This window comes from Nannospalax galili, unplaced genomic scaffold (assembly GCF_000622305.1).
Source record: "Nannospalax galili isolate Female #2095 unplaced genomic scaffold, S.galili_v1.0 scaffold85, whole genome shotgun sequence".
In the NCBI taxonomy this organism is placed as follows: Eukaryota; Metazoa; Chordata; class Mammalia; order Rodentia; family Spalacidae; genus Nannospalax; species Nannospalax galili.
The window spans coordinates 3,248,983-3,270,432 of record NW_008358866.1 but is presented as its reverse complement, the minus strand read 5'-3'; the positions used below and the strand labels follow the sequence as shown (position 1 = coordinate 3,270,432).

The 21,450-nt window shown below is 39.6% G+C and overlaps 1 protein-coding gene across 4 annotated transcripts in view; it reads left to right on the top strand.

Moving 5' to 3' along the window:
* LOC103725176 (multidrug resistance protein 2) overlaps positions 1-21,450 on the top strand; it is an 87,577-nt gene that overhangs the window by 30,975 nt on the left and 35,152 nt on the right. For 3 of the 4 annotated variants that reach the window (XM_029558322.1, XM_029558320.1, XM_008822487.3), the window contains 12 exons: positions 3,741-3,912; positions 4,859-4,972; positions 5,111-5,221; positions 5,338-5,463; positions 5,555-5,758; positions 6,052-6,222; positions 8,562-8,723; positions 10,304-10,477; positions 12,272-12,418; positions 14,658-14,765; positions 16,561-16,638; positions 20,312-20,395. In XM_029558322.1, the coding sequence (XP_029414182.1) occupies positions 3,741-3,912; positions 4,859-4,972; positions 5,111-5,221; positions 5,338-5,463; positions 5,555-5,758; positions 6,052-6,222; positions 8,562-8,723; positions 10,304-10,477; positions 12,272-12,418; positions 14,658-14,765; positions 16,561-16,638; positions 20,312-20,395 (1,651 nt within the window). The remainder of the gene's footprint in view (positions 1-3,740; positions 3,913-4,858; positions 4,973-5,110; positions 5,222-5,337; positions 5,464-5,554; positions 5,759-6,051; positions 6,223-8,561; positions 8,724-10,303; positions 10,478-12,271; positions 12,419-14,657; positions 14,766-16,560; positions 16,639-20,311; positions 20,396-21,450) is intronic. The other variant, XM_029558321.1, reaches the window with a different exon arrangement.

Here is a 21,450-nt window from a genome sequence, read left to right as displayed (position 1 = left end):
TTTCAAATGTTCATATGAGAGTCCATTGGAACTTCTTGACAAGGGCTTCCAAAAGCATCCCTCTTTTGGGTTCCACCTCATTTTCCTTTTGTCTTCCAAGGATAGAATGATGGATTCAGGATTTGCTTTCAGGTATTTTGATAGCTGTTGGAATGGTTAGAATCACTGTCAGTTCCTTCTCAAAGGCTTTGAGATAACTGAGGGGTTGCTGAGGTGTTCAGTATTTCTCTTTATTGAATTGTATTTTCATATCTTGAATTGACTTGCATATTTCATTCAGCAGTTTCTGTTCTCCTGGAGTACATTCATGTCATCTTTGAATTCTTTGAATGTCTTTATAATCATTCTCTATGATCAGAATTTTAAGTCACTGTTACTGGGGTTCCTTCCCATGAGGTTGATAAATTTTGGAGGAGACATGTCATGGTTTTTCATGTTACTTTTGTTTTTGTGCTGGTTGGAGTTTTCTTGTTTTGGGGTGTTTTTGTTGTTTCTGTTTTTTCTAAGTCGCTAGTCTTCTTTTTCTGGTGGTTGGTCCAGCATTTTTCCCATTGTGGGATGTTGTGCTTCCTCTCACTCCTGGGATTGGCCTTCCTACCAGTTTGCTCAGGTAAGAGAGAACTAGTAGGCTCAGTAGGTTGGTTAAATTCAGCCAGTGTGTGTACTTCGTGCGCTAGCAGAGTGCTGGGTTCCACATCCTTGCTTTCCCTTATAATTTAAACCTTCTCTGGTCTGCATACCATCTCTTAGAGCCTGGGGTGCCCACTGGCTCACCCCGAAAGCCAGTCTGGGTCTCCCTATTCCTCCCATCACCATATAGTGCTTGAGCTCCCCTAGCCTGTGCCTACTATATATTCATAAGCCAAAATAATCTTTGTGCATCAATGATTTTTAAATTGACATCTGCAGAAATAAAGTGTACAGCTTTTTGCTTTTGAAACAATAGCTTACTGTGTAGCCCTGTCTGACCTAGAACCCTCAATCCTTTTCCCTCAGCTATCCAAGTTCTGGAATTATTGACATATATCACTAAGGCCCATTTAGTGCAACTTATTTAGTTTTATTTTAATTAATTGATTTATTTTTATTTTGTGTGTATTAGTGTTTTGCCTCTATATGTAAGTGGACCCGTGTCGTGCAATGCCTGAGGCCAGAAGGGGGTGTCAGATCCCCTGGAACTGGAGTCACAGATGAATGTTAGCCACCATGTGGGTGCTGGAAACCAAATGTAGGTCTTCTGCAAGAGCAGCTTGTGGCTGTGCTTGCTTGCTTCTCTCTCTCTCTCTCTCTCTCTCTCTCTCTCTCTCTCTTTCTTTCTTTCTGTATATTTTTAATTGAATTTTTCCTTATTTCATACACATCATCCTAATCACTTTTGTACCCCCTTTCCCATTGTCACCCTTCCATATCCCACCCCCAGGATTTCATGCATTCTGTCATTATGTTAAAGCCTATTGTCCCCAGACATCCCTCAGTGCAAGTTCATCCACTAGGGTCTAGAGTCACTCCCTTAAAGAAGATCAGCTCAGCTGGAGAGCTGGTGCAGCCCTTAAAGGCTCAGGCTCACAACCAAAAAGACAAGAAGATCAGCTCTTCCTCAGCCAGCAGTAATCAGCCGCCAATAGTTCTTCACTGATTGGGGCCTGCCAATTTCCACAGTTCTATGCTGGGTTTGTGTCTGGTTGAGTTTGCATGGGTCTTGTGCATGCTGACACCATTGCTGTAGGTTCGTATGAAAAGAGTAAGACTATTTCCATATAGTCATGCAGTCTGTGCTTTTAACTACTGAGCCATCTCTCCAGCCCCTAGCACAACTTATTTTAATATAAAAAACATTGTATAACATTTCCATTCCCCTAAATACACTCACATTTGTAATCTCTCAGTTGGTCCTTCCAGCAGCCTCAAAGAATGCCAGGAGCAAACTGTCTTTAAAACTTCCTTAACATGCCGGGTGTGGTGGTGCCTGCCTTTAGTCCCAGCACTCAAACACACACACACACACACACACACGATTCAAAAATACTGAAAATAAGGGGCTGGAGAGATGGCTCAAATTCCAGCACCCACATGGGGGCTAATAACTGTCCATAACTTCAGTTCTAGGGGATCTGATGCCCTCTTCTGACCTCTTTGAGCACTGCACAACATGGGTGTACTTACACAGGCAGGCATAACATTCATATACATAAAATAAAATAAAAAAATTAAAAATACTAAAAATAAACTTTAAAAAATATAAACAACATACATATGTGTTGTATTAATAAAATAATATTATGGGGCTGGAGAGATGGCTCAGTGGTTAAGATTACTGGCTGCTCTTGCAGAGGACCCGGGTTTGATTCCCAGTACCCATAGGGCTACTAAAACCTGTCGATAACTACAGTTCCAGGGAGTCAGATGTCCTCTTCTGACCTCTGAGGGTAATGCATGACACAGTTCACTTACACACGTCCAGGCAATATACTCATACACATAAAAAAACAAAAAAAACAATATTTATGACTGAAAAACTACTTTTTTCCTTTGGTTCTCTCTCTCTCTCTCTCTCTCTCTCTCTCTCTCTCTCTCTCCCTCCTCCCCATGGAAATAAAAGCAACATGACTGAAGAACGAATCTAAAAGAGACATCATCCCACTACCAAGAGTTAATTGTATCTGACAAATATACATATCTTTCAGTAAAAGCACCCAAGGGTGAGTGGAGAGTAAGTTTTTCATCTAGCAGTCTCTATCAACTCTTTCAGAAACATCTGAAATTTACGGGAGTCTGAAAGACAGGCTGATTACTCACATCTCCCATGTAAAGACAGAGATAGTATACATTTTGTCCTGTATACGTGTATCTCAGGTTCCTTGCACATAAGAGGGGCTAGTATTTGTTGACAGCTACATTCTTCTGGAGTCTCTAAGGGCAGGCAGAGGCAGGTGGATCTCTGTGAGTTCAAGGCCAGCCTGATCTACATAGTGAGTTCCAGGACAGCTGGGGCTACAGGGAGACCCTGTCTCAAAAAGACCAAAAAAAAAAACCAAAAAACAAAAAACAAAAAACAAAAAATACCAACCAAACAAAAAAACTTCCTTAACGTTCAGAGATTTAATTAATTTTCTAGTGTTTAGGATTTTCTAGCATCAGGCCTCTAATTTATTCATGTCCTCCTCCCTCTTCCTCTCCCTCCTCCTTCGTCCTCATTTTTCTTCCTCCTTTTTGCTCCTCATCTTCATTCTCTTTCTTCCTCTGCTTCCTTCTTTTTTGATTCCTCATTCTTTCTTTTCCCTCCTTTTCCTTCCTTCCTTCTTCTGCCTCATTACCCTCTCTTTTCCCTTCTCCCCTCCCCTTCCTATGTAGGCCAGGCTGCCCCCGAATTTGCATTCTTCCCTATTAACAGGATTATAGGCAAGCTATCACACCCAGCTGTTTGCTCTTGTGTGTAAAATAACACATGGTTTTGATATTTGCTAAATATTCTTTTACTTTTTAGTAATGTTAAGGTTAGAGAATGATCTTGAAGGAGGGTCTCCATAAATAACTTACTCTCTATAAGCTTGTTTGTTCTTTTACAAGAAAGTGATAAAATAATAATAGTGCATTATTATTATTTGCTGGTATAGAGAAAAAAAGCACATGTATGCTATGGGGCTGGATGAATTAAAACTATTCAAATAGCTGCTTTGTTACATTGAAATGCTTCCCTAAGGTTTATGAGTATATGATATGATTTTTGTTTTTTCTCCCAGGTACAATAAAAATTTAGAAGAAGCTAAAAGTGTTGGGATAAAGAAAGCCATCACAGCCAGTATTTCTGTAGGTGCGGCGTACCTACTGGTCTACGCATCGTACGCTCTGGCATTCTGGTACGGGACCTCTTTGGTCTTTTCAAATGAATATTCTATTGGACAAGTGCTCACTGTAAGTAATATGTGTTATAAAATGAACTGTTGAAAATGCCAATGAAATTGAATCGTTTTGGCTTGACCTTAGAAGAATGTGTTTTGAACAACTATTGAGTACTACAAAGAAGCATTCATTGCTAGGTTAAAAAGTGGAAAGAAAACTAGATAAATCCAAAAGTCAACTGTGTTGTCTTTCTTGTAGATCCTGCAAGTTTGCTCTGTAGCCTTGATAAGGTGAACATTAGCACTGACATTTGATGAGACTGCTTTTGAAAAACTTGTTGCTAAGTGCTTCTCTTTGATTTTCTGATTTACTATCCACAAAAGTAATGGTAAAAATCTTCTTTGAATGGCAACTGATGTACCTCACAATTGTGGAAATATAAATTGCTTTTCAAAAAAGAATTCTATTTAGAGGTTTTCTGTTCATAGAACTATGTACAAGTACAGAGGGCTTAACTTTTGATATTGCTTGATATTGCTTTCTTTGATTTGAAGACAATGATATAATTTGCAGTCCAAGCACAATCTCTATTCTATTAGAAGATGTACTCTGGTTGTTTGTTTGCTTTCCTTAGCCAAGCAGAAGCATATTAAGTTTGTCTTAGGCACCTTTTGTTGAACCACTTAATGTAATCCCCCCACCCATTTTTGATAGCTTTATTATGTAGCCCAGGCTAGCCTCAAACTTGTGATCTTCCTACCTCAGTTTTTGAGTTTGGAAATTAAAGGTGTACAACACGTGTTTGGCAAACAAGTCTCTTTCTCAAGATTCAAATTTGTAATATAGATGTAATAATTCCCTTTGTTTTTTTCAAGTGTTGCCTTATTTAACACAATTTTGAAGCCATTTGGTTGTGAATAGGTTTTACCTAAAAAGGTTTTATTTTGTTTGTTTTTTTAAGATAGATTTTGAGTACTAATTTTGGGGTGGGGTTTGGTCTTTTTGTCCCCTACCTCAGGTTTTCTTTTCTATATTAATGGGGACTTTTAGTATTGGACATACATCTCCACATATTGAAGCCTTTGCCAGTGCAAGGGGAGCAGCCTATGAAATCTTCAGTATAATTGATAATGTAAGTCTGAACTGGCCATTTATTCATCTGATAAAAAACTTTTCTGATTGAGTCAGTTTCATGACCACTTTACCCCTCCACAGAGTATCACTACAAAGTAGTTTCTGTAGACTAGTGATTTCCTATTTTTCTTCTTAGGAGCCAAACATTGACAGCTTCTCCACAAAGGGACACAAACCCGACAACGTGAAGGGAAATTTAGAATTTAGAAATGTTCACTTCAGCTACCCATCTCGGAAGGATGTTCAGGTATAGTGTTAAATGATAAATCAGTGATGAAACAGTCTGTTGGGTAAAGTTTCATTTAGAAATTTTGAAAAAATAGCAAAAATAACAGACATATTTAATCCTAGTACTGAATCGAGATCTTGAAGGGCCTCAATCTCAAGGTGCAGAGCGGGCAGACAGTGGCCCTGGTTGGGAGCAGTGGCTGTGGGAAAAGCACCACCGTCCAGCTGCTGCAGAGGCTTTACGACCCCACAGAGGGCGTGGTGAGTAGACATGCAGCCGACAGCAGACCCACTGCCCATCATTCCGACTGTGATTCCAAAGTATGAAAACCACACTGATGTTCTACGGCAGGTCAGTATCGACGGGCAGGACATTCGGACCATAAATGTGAGGTATCTGCGGGAAATCATCGGTGTGGTGAGTCAGGAACCTGTGTTGTTTGCAACCACGATCGCAGAAAACATTCGCTATGGACGAGAAAATGTCACTGTGGAGGAGATTGAGAAAGCTGTCAAGGAAGCCAACGCTTATGACTTTATCATGAAACTGCCTCATGTGAGTTGTTCCTGACCTCTGCCTGTCAAAGCTTAGAGCATAGAGCTCTGACCTAATGCAGTCCATGGGAACTTAGGAAACTCCTCAAGGTGGAAGAACTTCCTCAGAAGAGAAATCAAATTACTGTGGATTTAAAGCTCTAGCCCTATCAGCTAGTGGCAGATACATATTTTAAAGAACTGGACTGTGTTGCTTGTGAGGCACAAGTGGTTGATGGGATTACATCCCAATGTGAAATATGAACTGAAGTCACTTACTGCTTCACTAAATCTTCCTTTTTTCTTCTGTTGTAGAAATTTGACACCTTGGTTGGAGAAAGAGGGGCCCAGCTGAGTGGTGGGCAGAAACAGAGAATCGCTATTGCCCGTGCCCTGGTTCGCAACCCCAAGATCCTCTTGCTGGATGAGGCCACGTCAGCCTTGGACACAGAAAGTGAAGCGGTGGTTCAGGCTGCTCTGGATAAGGTCTGTGAGCTGTGCTTACAAAGGTCTCATTTATAAGAAAAACAATGTAATGTTATTTTTCTTTCTTTTGTATATGTGTATGTACATGGGTACACTTGAATATGTATGCATATGTGTGTGGGTTGTCTACTTCAGTTGATCTCCATCTTATTTTATGAGACAGGGTCTCACTGAACCTGGGGCTCACAGATTCATCTAGACTGGCTGGCCAATGAGTTCCAGTGGTCGACCTGTCTCTGTGCCCTGGTCCTGGGGTTATAGATGCATGTTCTGCATCAGGCTGTTGATTTTTATTAATCTTGGCCATCGAAGAGATATCTGATAGTTCCTAGGTAATTCTTTAGGACCTAACAAAAAAGCATCAGGCTTCCTAAGTATTCTTTTTATTTGTTTGTTCGGTTTCTTTTTTATCTTTTTTCAAGTGGTTATGAGTAAATGTCATCTGAAGACATTTGTAAATCATAAATTAGACACAGAAATTCAGACGCAAATAGAAAATTGGCCTTCATTGTGATCTTGAAAACTTAGCCCAGAGATAGCTTTGTTACTCAAATTTTGAGAATTTGTAATCTTGTCCAAAAGGGGAAAACAATCTGAAACATTTAATTGTAAAGAGGCAAATACCACTTTAAAGCATGGAGAGTAAGAAAGCTCTCTGTCTGAGCCCTGAAATGCCCTTGATTATGACTAGAGTTTAACCTTTCTAGAATTCTTGAGTGTCTAAGACTTAGCAAATAGGATCTAACTTCCAGCTCTGTGCAGTTACCCTGTGCTTGGTCTTAGAGAGAGAGAGAGAGAGAGAGAGAGAGAGAGAGAGAGAGAGAGAGAGTTGAGCAGACAGGCACCACAAGGAATGTACAGACTTTATATGCAAAGGTGTTTGGGGTTGAGTTATCCCAGTAGATACCAAAGATGAACTCCTTTTATCCAACTCTTTTCTCTAATGAAAAGGCACTGTGCTTTCCTGTGAACATCCTGTCAACATCTGTAGTAGACTGTTGTAGCAGACAAAATCAACTTACCAAACGTCTCTGAACTGAAATCAAAGCAGAATTACAGCTGCTTTTTTTTTCCTCGTGACTTTTCTTATTTGCAATTTCACCTCTGTGTCTTCTTATTCTACAATAGAGCTATATCAGATTCTTAGTAGAAACAACTTTACAAGGTTTTATTTATTTTTTTTTATTTTAAGAGGGAGTTTTACATTTCCTTTTCCCAAAATATAAAGATTAGTCCCTATTTTCTTTCCTTTCTGCTATTACCACTCAAGGCCTCTCATTTGGATTTGGTTTTTAGGTTGTTCGACTTCTGATTTTTTACCTTGACTCTGATATTGTTGTGTCTGAATTTTTTATTTTATTTTGTTCCTTGAGGGAAAAAAATGTAAAATGAGAAAAATTTATGTATTAGGAAGTTCTACAAGTTAAAGAAATTTCAGGCAATCCTGATTGTGTTTCTCTTGATGATATTAAAATAAACATTAGATTGAGCATTTAAAAACATTTACCTGGCTCTTGACTTTTTTTCAAAATGCATGTAACCAAGGAACAAATGCCTTTCATCAAGTACTTTTTTTTCTGTTTCCTTTTTAAACATGTTATGATTATTTTCATTTTCCTCTGTTTTTTGATATAGCATCTTGCAGTGTAGCCCAGGCTGCCACTTCCCTCCCAAACACGTGATCTTCTTGCCTCAGCCTCCCAAGTGTTTGGCTTACAGATGTGAGCCATTATGCTAGCCTACTAAATACTTTTCTAGTGCAAGATACATGTTCAGTTCCCCATTATTTAGGCATTACACCTATTCTAAGAGGTAAGTACTATTATTATCCTAACTTTACATATGAATAAATCAAGCCTCATGGAACTTGTGACTTGGATAAATTCCTGGAATTCATAAATGACAAAACCTAGATTGAATTTCAGGTCAACGTGACACTGAAATCTACATTTGCTTCCTTATGTTTGTGTGCGTGTGTCCTGATCATCCAGGTGGTCTTATGAGATATAGAATGTTCAGATTTGTAGGCCTTACCACTAGCTGTGTATGTCTTGATTGTTAAGTGCCTGAATTTTGTTTCTTTTTATAAACTCCTGAAAATTACTATAAATTTAGGCTGATAGACACCAGAAGAATATATTAGTATGTAAATGTTTTACTAATGTTTGTTTATTATAATCAACTATCAGTTGAGCATATATTTAGTAAAAATCACAGACTGTATTCTGTAGCTTTCATGATTTTATAATTATCCAAAGCACTGGTATTCAGTAAACATAAGTTGAATGATTTTTCACCTGTAATTATTCATGTATCAAAAGCCAGATTCCTCTCTCCAGGCTCGAGAAGGCCGGACCACCATCGTGGTAGCTCATCGATTGTCTACAATTCATAATGCTGATGTCATTGCCGGGTTGGAGGATGGCATCATTGTGGAGAAAGGAAATCATGATGAACTCATGAAAAAGAAAGGCATTTATTTCAAACTTGTCACAACGCAGGTGCAGTGGCGCTCTAGAATTTCCTACGTAATCTCAGTAGTAATATAATATTGCTGTGTTTAATGCTATAGATACATTTAATTTGATTTATCATGAAAAGTAGGAAAAGGTGCTTTGGCTAGTCAGGATTGGCTAGTGTTTTATATTATTTTTTTCTTAAAATGAGAGAAACTAGAAAATAAACAGTTTAAAGGCAAACTGCTGTGGTAGCTACTAATTACACATGGCTACTGAGCCTTTAAAGGGTGGTTAATCTACATTGAAAAATTTTAAAATATTTTTGTTTTATGTGCATGAGTGTTTTGCCTGCATGTATCTAAGTGTATCTGTGCATGAAATGCCCAAGGAGGCCAGAAGAGGGTGTGGATCCCCTGGATGAATGTTATCTGCCACGTCGTGGGTACTAGGAACTGAACCAGGTCCTTGAAGGGCAGTTAGTGCTCTTAACCATTGAACCATCTCTCTAGCCCTGAATTGAAATGTCTTTAAGTACAAAATGCACACTGGATTCTGAACACTGAGTAAACAAAGAAAAAAAGCAAAACAGCTCAATAGTTTTTTTGTATTGGTACATGTTGAATGTAATATGTTAGATAACAATAATGCCCTGATTCATTATGTTAAATATATAATTAAAATTGATTTCATACTTTTCACATTTTTTATTGTGACATAATTTTTTAAGAGTCCATATGTATAGATAAAGGCTACATAACAAGAAACAATGCCAGACAGGAGATACCTTTCTTTGAGTTGTTGGCCAGGGTAGCCCAAGAGACTCCCAGATAGTAACCCAGCATAGAACTGGAAAAATGAGCAGCAGACCCCAATCTTATCTAAAGGAATATTGACAACTGATTGCTGCTAGATGAGGAAGAGCTGATCTTCCTAAAACAAGGAACTCTAGATAGGCTGACTAGATTTAGCGGATAGACAAGCACTGGGAAATGGCTGGGGGCACTGACAACACAGTGGACAGTAACAGGGATGACAGAGTATATGGGCTCCAGTTGAGGGGGTAGGACTATGGGAGGGTGCCATTTGGGAAGTGGGTATATAGATGAATAAGATTGTTTGGGATGTTCTTCATGATATACACACACAAAATCAACAAATAAAAAAATGAGGTATAGTTCAGGAGGAAGCATAAAAATTTACTTCATGGAATAAAGAGGTGATAAACATTACCATTGAAATCTACCTGATGACTTTATATCCACACTCAGGTGCCAAGAATCCAAGTGTAACCGACTGTGACGTCTAGGAAATTTTAAATGACAAATGAGACTCATCTTATGGCATGTACCACATTGCCATTGATAGGCTTGGTCCAAAGCAAATTTGATTGAGTGCCCCAGAAGGGGGATGACTACATGAAAGCCAGCAGGTCCATTGGCAGTTTGTTTCATTAGCAGTTTACTTGCAAATATATTACATTAGAAAGCCTAGCAGTTTAACTTCATCTTTTCCTATAACAACGCTAAACAAATCATAACTTTCCTTGATACTGATGCTCAGTAATTAATTTCCATGATTAATGGTACCTAACCAGCTTCTGTATATTTATTTATTTATTTTAGACCAGAGGAAATGAAATGGAGCTAGAAAATGAAGCTGATGAATCCAAAACCACCACTCATGCCTTTGAATTATCTTCAGAAAATTCAGGATCTCTTGTAATAAGAAAATCAGATTGCAAAAGTATCCATGGACCAGAAGGTCAAGAGATAAGACTTAGCACAAAAGAGGCTCTGGTATGGAAGAGGTTGTAGTTTTGTGTTCTAAACCTTAACCCCTTCCCTCGTGTGGCTCTCCAAGTTGGGTGAGCTGGAGCTGGAGTAGGAAGAAAAACAAGATATAACTATCTAGAATTGTTCTGTCCTGTTCTGTAGCATGTTCCTGAAACTAAAATCAAAATACTTTATAGTCAGTTTAGAATTTAAGAATAATTAATACAAATATTTAAACATTTATTTTTATTTTATGAGTGTTTTACCTGCATGTATATAGGTGCATCATATGCATGCAATGACCATGGAGATCAGAAGAGAGTGTTAGATCCCCTAGAATTGGAGTTATGGACAATTGTTAGTTGCCATATAGATTCTGGGAACTGAACCCGAATCTGGGTCTTCTTTCTGCAAGAACAGCCAGTGTTCTTAACCTTAGCTATGCCATCTCGCTAGCCTTGAAAGATTTTTTTATTTAAATTTTGAGTTTATGTAAAGAAACTTTAGTGATCTGTATCTGTTAATTTCCTAGTTGCTTTGACAAAACATCTGACCAAAGCAATTTAAGGACGGAAGGATTTCTTTGTTCACAGTTTGAGGGTACAGTTTATCATGGAAGGAGGAACTTAAGACAGCTGGTCACATTGATCCATAGTCTAGAAGCAAAGAGTGGTAATGCTCCCTTTCTGCTTTTTATTCAGTCACAAGCTTCTCACATCAGTTAACCTGATCTTAACCTAAATAACCCCTCACTATCATGCCCAGAGGCTTATCCCCTAGGCGATTCTAGATTCTGTCAGCTTTACAACATTAACCATCATAGACTCTAAATCAGGAATGTGGACAAAAATCTTAAGAAATTAATAAAACGTGGTTTGTTTTCTTGGTGCTAGGGCCTTTACGGTGTAGTTGGGCACTTTACTACCAGGCTATATCACTTGCTTTTTTTTTTTTTTAAAGATGGGGATCTCACTATGTAGCCTTGGCTGGCTTCAAACTCACAGGGATTCACTTGGGAGACCTTCCAAGTGCTGGGATTAAAGGCCTGTGCAGCCATGCCAGGCATCTTGCCCCTCATTAATTTCTCTTACAGCTGGTAAAACATAGTCCTTCCCTGTATGCCATTGTAGCCTTAACATACATAAAGATTTGGACAGTTGGATTGAGCTATAATCCAGCCATAATATTTTGAAATTAATATATAGCCTACAAGGATTACATTTATGAGTCTGAAGCTTATATTCTTTATAACCTCAGATGTCAGTAACATCAGAATTATGTGTGAGAGCAGTTTAATAATTTTTTAAAAGAGGGACTATGGTGGGACTGCCAATATCAAATTTTCTATTCTGTTTATTTCTAATTGTAAATATCCTTTTCTTCTGAATTTCAGCTCAAGAGTTTAATGTTGTTTGCAGCATTATTTATTTCCTAAAAAATGAAGCTGTCAGTATTTTTTTTGAAGTGAAATAGCTGTCAAGCAATAAAGAATCATAAGTTATATTCCTTAGTGATATGCATATGGAAGGAGCATCATGAATTCAATTACCCATTTGTCATTTATTTTATTTTATGTATATGAGTGTTATGTCTGCATGTATGTAAGTGCACCCATGTCATGCAGTACCCACAGAGGACAGAAGAGGGCATAAAATTCCCTGGAATTGGAGTTATGGATGGTTGTTAGCCACCCTGTGGGCACTGTGATTCAAACCCTTGTCCTCTGCAAGAGCAGCCAGTATTCTTAACCTCTGAGCCATGTCTCCAGCCCCTGAATTACCAGTTTTTTAAACTAGCTTGCAATTTTATGTTTTCTAGGATGAAGTTGTATCTTCAGTTTCCTTTTGGAGGATCCTAAAACTGAATTTAACTGAATGGCCTTATTTAGTGATTGGGGTATTTTGTGCTGCTATCAATGGATGCATTCAGCCAGTATTTGCCATAGTATTTTCAAGGATTGTAGGGGTAAGTGGTTATAGTCATTATTTAGTTTTTATTTGTGTTTACCAATGAAGAGTGAATGAATTGCTTGTACCATTGGCCATAAATCACAAAGTTTGTCTCATGGAATGGAGCCAGCTGGCTTAAAGATGGAAGAATGCAAGTCTGGTTTATAAGCAGAAAGCTAATTTTATCAGCTATCCTTTGTCCTCATTTTTTGTTTGTTTGTTTTTCTTTTTCTTTTAAAATTTTTGGGTTTGTTTGGCTTTTTGGTGTTGTTGTGACAAGGCCTCCAGGTGTAGCCCAGCCTGGTTTTGAGTTGGTGATCCTCCTTCCTCAGTCTCTCAGGTACTGGGATGATAGGCATGTGCTACCGTGCTTGACTCTTTTTGCTAGTTTCTATCCAGATCCCTGAATTTTATCCTAGAGCCTTGGAACCAGCTCCCTGAAATAGTCAGTGAAACCAGACAAGTTGTTTTCCACACCTGCCACTATTGGGCTCTAAGCCAATGTGTGCATATGGAGGCTACAGGTCGACATCAATGTCTTCCACTATGATGTGCCACTGATTGTCTAGATTAGCTAGCCAATGAACTCTGGGGATCCTTCTGTCTCTGCCCTACCAAGAACTAGGGTTCCACACACACATGACCACACCTAGTTTTTTATTTGGAGGCTGGAGACCCAGCTCAGGTCTTCATGTTTATGTGGCAGTCATTTTACCAACAGAGCTATCTCCCATGCCTAACTTTTGATTTTATCACAAAACTTATCACACACTTGGCTATTTGAGTCCATTCATGCCTGACTAGCTCATTTCACATTGATATTCCTATTTATTCACTCAACAAATAAATTTTCAGGGTCTGTCCTGTGCTAGGGACTTTTCTAAAATAGTACTGAGGAAATAATGCCCAATTCCATGGGACATATGTGGTAAAACAAAGGCCCCTAAACTTTTCTATTAAGTGAAAATTGAGTAAATATTTTAGATTTTGCAGGACATAGGGTTTTGGTTGGAAATAATTCAGCTCTGCCCATAGATATCAGACATGCACAGTATGGAAACAAGAACATGACTTTAGTTCACTAACACTATAAAAACATTTGGACCGTAGCCCTTAGCTTACTGTTCTTTCTTCTAATGCATGTCTTAAAGTCAGGGAGGTAGACAGTAATGTCATCAAAGGAAAAAAAAACTGAATCAAGTAAGTTGGGAATGGACTTAGCTGCTTTAAAAAACAATTCAATCTCATGTAACAGGAAGTCTACATGTGATCCAGGGTTGGCACAGTAGATCCTAGGTCCTGGTGGGCAAGAGGCCCTCTGCCTCATTGCAAACAGTGGGCTCTGGGTCAGATGGCTTGAGTTTGTGTCCTTGGGTCATCCCTGTGTGGCTCCCTCAAATGGGTTTAGTATATGCCTCTGTTTCTCATTCTCTCTATAAAATGGTGAAAGTATGAAAGCAAACTTGGACATACGAATGTGAGGATGAAAGGATTAGCACACATGAATCCACATTCAGATACCTGGCACTGAAAGGGAACTTGGTGATTGTTAGCCATTATTTTAGTGACGAATAATTGAATTAATGTCTTCTGAAAATCTTTTTTTCCAAAGCATAAAGTTTTCTGGGTTGGGTTAGGAGTGCATCTTATAAGACTGGTTCAGCCCTTGTGGGGAGAAGTGTGTTTTCTTTCCCTGTGGAGTGGTTATTCTGTCTGTTCCTTCAGCCCCAAACATCCTTTTTGCACTCTAATCGTCTCTGGAAAGGCTTCCCTATCTAGTTGTCAGTCAGGTGGGTATAGCTGCTACCTGGCTTTCTAAGCATTCCTCCTAACAGAAATGATGACTGAGGAACCTTTCTTTCTGAAAAGCTGAATGAAATATGCTTCCTCAGGTCATCTGGTACACAGCAAGAGATTCTCTCCAGACAGCTTAGAATACTTTGAAATGTCCGTCATGAAACAGTGGTTGTCACACAATACAGTTCCCTACCAAGGATTCCACAAGGAGGGGATTTGTTCACATTTTTTACATGGTAGGGTGACACACATTATTCTACAGGAAAGCCTGAGACCCCCTCTTATCTCTAAGGACAGCAAAATGCAAATGGCTTGAAGGGTAAAAATATTCCCGAAGCTAAACCTGTTCAGCTTACAGCCTCTCCTGTTCTCCAAACTGTATGAGATGGCGAGTGGGTTAGATGCAGAAAGCCTTCCTCAGTGACAGAACAAATGACCCTTCAAATATCTTCCCACAGGTTTTTACAAGAAATGATGATACTGAAACCAAACGACAAAATTGTAACTTCTTTTCACTATTATTTCTGGTTTCTGGAATTGTTTGTTTTATTACATATTTTCTTCAGGTAAGTGTCTGCATTATTTCTTGATTCACCTCAGCAGAATTTGCAAACATCATGAGAAAAGGCAGTGAGTTTGGTGGGGGACAGGAGCTCAGACTCAGACTCAAGGGCCAGGGCTTTTGTACGCCTTGATTCATTCAGACTCCAGCTCTGCCACTGTTGAACTGTTGCCTCTGGAGATTTGTCAGCTACTCTAAAGCCCAGTTTCTTCTGAAGGTTTTAGGGTTGCCATGTGACTTGATGAGGTCATGTCTGTAACCCACACTGTCAGAGTAGGTAGCGCTCAATAAAAATAATAATAATAATTTTCCCTGTAGGTAGGTATTGGCTCACTTATTCTAGCCAAGGCAAAGCAAGAAAGGCCTTTTGCATGCCATTTCATCCAACAGCAGAAACTTTGCTGTGATATTTCCATGTGAACTCAAGTACTAGAAGTTTTGGGCTTAAGCTCATCTAGGATTTCCCCTTCTCCTCTACCTCCCTGTACACACAGAATATCTCAGCAGAAGGTTCTGTAACACTGAGTGAAGAGCTATGGTCTATAAGACATTGTGTGCCAGCTTTATACTGGCCATCTGTGGAGTTTATAATCCCATCTGGCCTTTCGTTTACATGATCCCCATTTTCCTGAGCACCTGAAAGAGTTGGCTTGGTCTTGGCTCATGCCCTCTGTATGTGCCTCCTCTTTCAATAGCACCCAATATGTTACTTGGGAGGCTGATGGATGTATTACTGCCCTCTTCTATTTCTCTGACACTGCAGGAGCTGTGGGGCTGGTATAAGGGCCTTTTTCACACTGCTCTCCATGTCTCATCTGTAGGCTGCCACTCCCCAATTTCAGGGAAAAGGGAAACAGTGCTTCTCTCGTGTCATGTTTCCCCAGCCTCATTGGAGTGAAGACTTTTTTGTCTTTCTTCCCAGATGTGGCCTAACATGCCAGCATACTCACAGCTTGCTATTCTTTCTTCATTACTGTTCCCTCCTGCTAGACACAGAAGAGTATAGCCTTAAAGGATGGGGACATAGAGTGCAAAAGGTTTTCTCTTGGTGAGCCATTTTCTTCATCCTGTTTTGCTCCAAACTTTGGCTTTTTCAGTTTGAAAATTAAAAATTGATAACTTTGAGCTAGGCGTGGTGGTGCATGCCTTTAACCCCAGCACTCAGGAGGCAGAGGCAGGCAGATCTCTGAGTTCAAGGTCAGCCTGGTCTACATAGTGAGTTCCAGGACAGCTGGGGCTACAGGGACACCCTGTCTCAAAAAGACCGAAAAAAAATGATAACTTTGGTTTTTGTATCCTTTATGCATGGAGGACTATAAATTCTTTTTTATGAGATTTCACCTTAGATTCTTATGCAGTTATTAACAGCACCTGTTTTCTCTCTCACAAATGTTCCAATTAATAATTAATGAGGACAGCCTGTTTGGAGTACCTCCTGCTTTAGGAAAAATACCTGCTTCCTGAGTGATTTCTGTTGTTCACTGGAGAAATAAGTTGGGCTGAGAGTGGGAGGCAGGCAAAGAAACATATTTTGTAATAAACCTCTGGTCACTCTGCCAACTAACTGGGAACCACAGGGTCAGGTTTAAAACTGTCCTCTTCTAGTCCCATCACTACTGCAGCTATGCAGCTTGCACCATAGTGTATAGTCACAGCAATGCAGTAAACCCTAGGAACCAAGACTTTGTGACTTCATCAAGATCCTGCCTTAGCCATGACATTGACCCCCCCATCCTGTTGTGTAACTGGTGTCTGAGTCTCTCATGAGTCTTTGTGTGACATGTTCTCATTCTTCACAGGGGTTCACATTTGGCAAAGCTGGAGAGATCCTCACCAAGCGGCTCCGATATATGGTTTTCAAATCCATGCTGAGACAGGTATGCACCCTGGGACAAGGAGGATTTCCCTCTTGTGCTCTGTGGACCCAGGTTGTGGGAGCTCTATCAGGTTACTCAGATTGAGTTCCCATGTTGGTCATCCCACAGCCTCATGCTGAGGTGCTGGTGACCCATCCACAGGTTCAGGCTGAGGGCCTACAGTCCATTTGGAACCAGATTGCTTTAAGACAAATGAAGTAAATGGTCCACCAGTCTTTTTGTCCAGCACTGAGACATGAAAGCTGAAGTAATCTTCGGTGCTCTCCATTTCCACTTTTCCTTCTTTCTGTTGTGAACCTGGGATATCCTGTCACGATTCCACCAGAAGATACCCTCTAAACCTTTCATTCCACATCCAAATTCATCATCATGGCCCATTCCTCTCTGCCTGATTTCTTTGCTCAGACCCACACTGCAGTGTTGTTAGTTTATAGTGACTCGCTAGAATAGAGTGCAGCTCCCATTTTGCACCTTCAACACCCTCACAACAGTGTGATTCTTTTCCTTACAAAGAAGAAGTGGGATTTGGAAAAGGGAAGGTATCTCAGAGCAGTCCAAGAGGAAATTTATTTTGGTTTTTTTGTTTGTTCGTGTGTGTGTGTGTGTGTGTGTGTGTGTGTGTGTGTGTCTGTAAAACAAGAATATTTTATATGTGACTTAACTTTTCACGATAATCACTAATCATTTGCTATCAATAACAAGGCATTCTAGAATCCTGCCCTAGGCAAGCCAGAGGTACTTCAACCCTAGCTGAGAAGCATTGCTTTGCCCAGATTTTTAAAAATATTTTCTTTTATTTTATTTTATTTTATGTGTATGAGTGTTTTGCCTACATATATGTAAGCACACCCGTATCATGAAATGCCTGAGGAGATCAGAAAAAGGCATCAGAGTCCCCTGGAACTGGAGTTCCAGACAGCTGTCAGCTGCCCTGTGGGTTCTAGGAATCGAATCTGAGTCCTCTGTAAGACAGCCAATGCTCTTAAGCCATGTCTCCATCCCCTGTCCAGGTGTTTTTTAATAAGACTTGTTTTAACTTTTTGTTTTTTAGACAGGGTCTCTCACTGTAGTCCCAACTGCCTTGAAACTCACTATGTAGACACGCTGGCCTCAATCTCACAGAGATCCACCTGCCTCTGCCTCCCAAGTGCTGGGATTAAAGATGTGTTCCACCGCATCCAGCTATTGTACCTTTTTAATTAGTGTGTGTTGGGCAGTATGTGCACATGCGTGAAGGTAACCCTAGAAGAAACTGATGGATCTGCTGTGAGCTGCAAGATGTGGGTGCTAGGAACTGAACCCTGATCCTCTGCAAGAGTTGTGTGCTCTCTTAACCACTGAGCCATCTCCAGTCCCCTCCCCATTTTGATCCCACAGTCCTTTCCTAGTCTTCCCACCAACACTTTGAAAGATAACATAAGACTTGCTAGCCATGTATGATCACAGCTAGGGCTAAGTCTGATATATGAGTCAGTCTGATCTAATCACAGTCTCTAACCTCGTACTTTGTGGTCAAACCATTTAACACCAGGATTCTACTTGAACTCTCAAGATTGACCTTGGTAAGTCATTAGATGCCCATTACACTGCCAGCCTCCAGGCCAACTCCCAGGTCCATTATGCTTTGGGGGTTGAGTAAATGGTGTGTCCATGATGCTTTCTCCATAGATTGCTCAGTAGAAAAAACATATCAAAACCACTGCTTATGAATTATAGTATTTCAAGGCATTCAAGAAAATCACATTCCACTGGGAAAACTTAAGTACTTGAGAATAATAAAACGTAAATTACTACAGACAATAATGAGTAATTGTACTTTAGTTTTTTGTTTGTTTGTTTTGTCTGTCTTGAGACAGGATCTCCCTGTAGCCCTAATTGGCTTATAACTCACTTTGTAGACCAGGTTGGCCTCAATCTCACAGAGATCAACCTGCTTCTGCCTCCCTAGTACTGGGATTAAAGGCATGTGCCACCACACCAGGCTTTTGTTAAATATTTTTATAAAAATGATAGCTACTTCTTTGATGCAAATTACTGATTCAGGTAACTTCTTAGAGACCATAGTTCTTTGTGACAAAAATTCATTCTTCAGAACCATGGTCTTACCTTGCTTAGAAATAAGAGATTTTACAAAGAAAATCATTTTTATGTTGAATATCATTTTAATCTAGATTTTTATTTGTTTTTAAATCATTTTTTTTCTGTTCATTTATTCTATCCTAGACTAGAGTTGACTATCCGCTGGTTCCACTTTGCTCTTTCAATATTAATAAGTGTTTCAGGGACTGGAGAGATGTCTCAGCAGTTAAGAACACTGGCTGTCCTGTAGAGGATCTGGGTTCAGTTCCCAGCATCCACATGGCAACTAACAACTGTCTCTAACTCCAGTTCCAGGGAATCAGGCACCCTCCTCTGGCCTCCACAGGAATGACACACACTGGTGCACTTACACACATGCAGGCAAAACATACACATAAAATAAAAATAAATTAATTAATTAAATGTTTCAGGCTTTATTGTTTCTAAACTTGAACTTACTCCTCACCTAGTCTTTGTACTTCTCTAGCAGTTGTTCAGGCTTTGAAAACTCCCCTCTCTCTAATATTACATCAGCTTCCTAGCTGCATCCATTACCTCCTCATCCCAATCTGGAGACTACCAGAATCTATCTTTAAGGGAAACGTCTGTGTCTTTACAGTTGCTAAAGGCCATGTACGATGTGCATGCCCCATCCCACCGCACAGAGGTCATCTACCATATCACCCTAATCCAGCACATGGTATCTTCCCCACATAGTCAACTACAAAAGGTGGAAGAAGAGAGGATCTGGGAACCACAGGGGACAGAGGTGTCCAGAGGAAGGCGCAGGTTAAGAGACAAGCATAGTGTTTCTCTTTAGGCAAGTGGCAGGCTGTAAGGCTTCCTTGCTGCTGTGTGAGCAGATGAAGTGTGCCTTCACCCTGGGGCCTTTGCCAGTGCTGTATCTTCCTTCCCTGGACGTCCTCATCTTGCCTTCATTTGAGTGTCTGCTCACATGTCACCTTAGCACAGCTTTTTCTGTCCCTCCAACCTGTCCCTCCCCTCTTTGACCTTCTTACCTTGCTCTGTCTTTTTAAAAAATTTATTCATTTATTTTTATTTTATGTACACGAGTGTTTTGCCTGCATGTATGTGCAATGCCCACAGAGGCCAGAAGAGGGAGGTGAATTCCCTGGAACTGGAGTTATGAATGGATGGTTGTTAGCTGCCATGTAGGTGCTGAAAACCAAATGTAGGTCTTCTGCAAGAGCAGCTAGTATTCTTAACCGTTGAGCCATCTCTCCAGCCCCTCACCATGCAGTTTTTGTCCATTGTGTTAATTACCAGCTAGATGGTGTATGTTTATGTATGTGTACCTTCTAAATCTGGAGCTAAGGCTTTACGACAACAGCAACATTATTACTCTTTACTGTTCAACACTTGGAGTTGTACTGGAAAGAAACAATTATAAAAAAAAATTGCAAGTGAAATAATTCAGTTTTGTGTGTGTGTGTATTAATTCTCTCTCCTGTCTATTTAACATCAAGTTCTGAATGCTGAATGCAGGGAGTATATGTGCTAGCTAACTCTGAAAATTTCTCCTAGATATGAAAGTTGTGCAAATAGAACATTAAAAAATACCTTTGTATTCCAGGATATGAGCTGGTTTGATGATCATAAAAATACCACTGGCGCATTGACCACCAGGCTTGCCAATGATGCTGCTGACGTTAAAGGGGTACGTGCTTCCTTTTGTGGGTGTCTAACTCCATTTTGAGCCACAGCATGAGACTGATTTTCTCATTACAGATGTTAGTGACTATCATCTTTAAGAAAATGTAAACATTCATCTAACCCATAGGTATACCTCATGTATTTTAACCAAAATGTTAAAATTAAATATTATATATCATATAGTATGTAGATAACATAAGCTTTCTTTTGTTATTGCTGTGTTATTTGCACTATTAATAAGGTTTAAGCAGATTTCTTATTTAGAAAAGGAAAAGCTTTGTGCAGTGATTATTTTGTAGCCAGTGAGTCTTAATCCATGGTGGGATTATTGCTATCAACGGTGTGCCTTTCAGGATCAGTGTAGTCTCATGCTCAGTTAATCAACAGAGAATTATAATTGCTGCTCAAGAGGACTTGTGAACTTCCTGTCAGAATGATTCCGGGCATTACAGTTCAAAGGAGAAGGAAGAAAATCTTCCATAATATGGTTGTAGGAAGTGAAACACATATTAAAAATTATTGCCAAGATAGAAGGAAAAACTTTGGTTTCTCAAATCAGATTTTAATTTCTGGCTGAAGTTATAGTTTATTCTACAACCACCATTCCATGGCAGTAATATACAAGGTGACATGAAACTTGCAGAAATATGTGATTGCTGCCGGGTCTCCCTCATCCCCGAGCCTTTTGTCAATCTTCATATTTCAAACTTCCAGCAAGACATAACACTGCTGATGCTTTCTCAGTCTTTATATGAGAATCTGTTAGAATAGACGATGAATGTAGAAAAATACACAGGAGAGCTGGGAAATGCTTTAAAAATCTTAAGAATTATCATTTTAATGTTGATCTCTTTGTTAAAAATAAGCCAAAAATAAAAATTTACATCAAGTTGTTTAGTATTTTACAGGACAAAATGTACAAACAAGATATCATTATGTACTTTGTACAACAGAGAATGGGGTTTGCCCTCCTACAATCTGCATAGTAGGTCAGACTGTCAAAAAGTTTGAAGGGATAAATGGAGATAACCTGTGGGGCTAGGGGATGCCTAGTTGTGG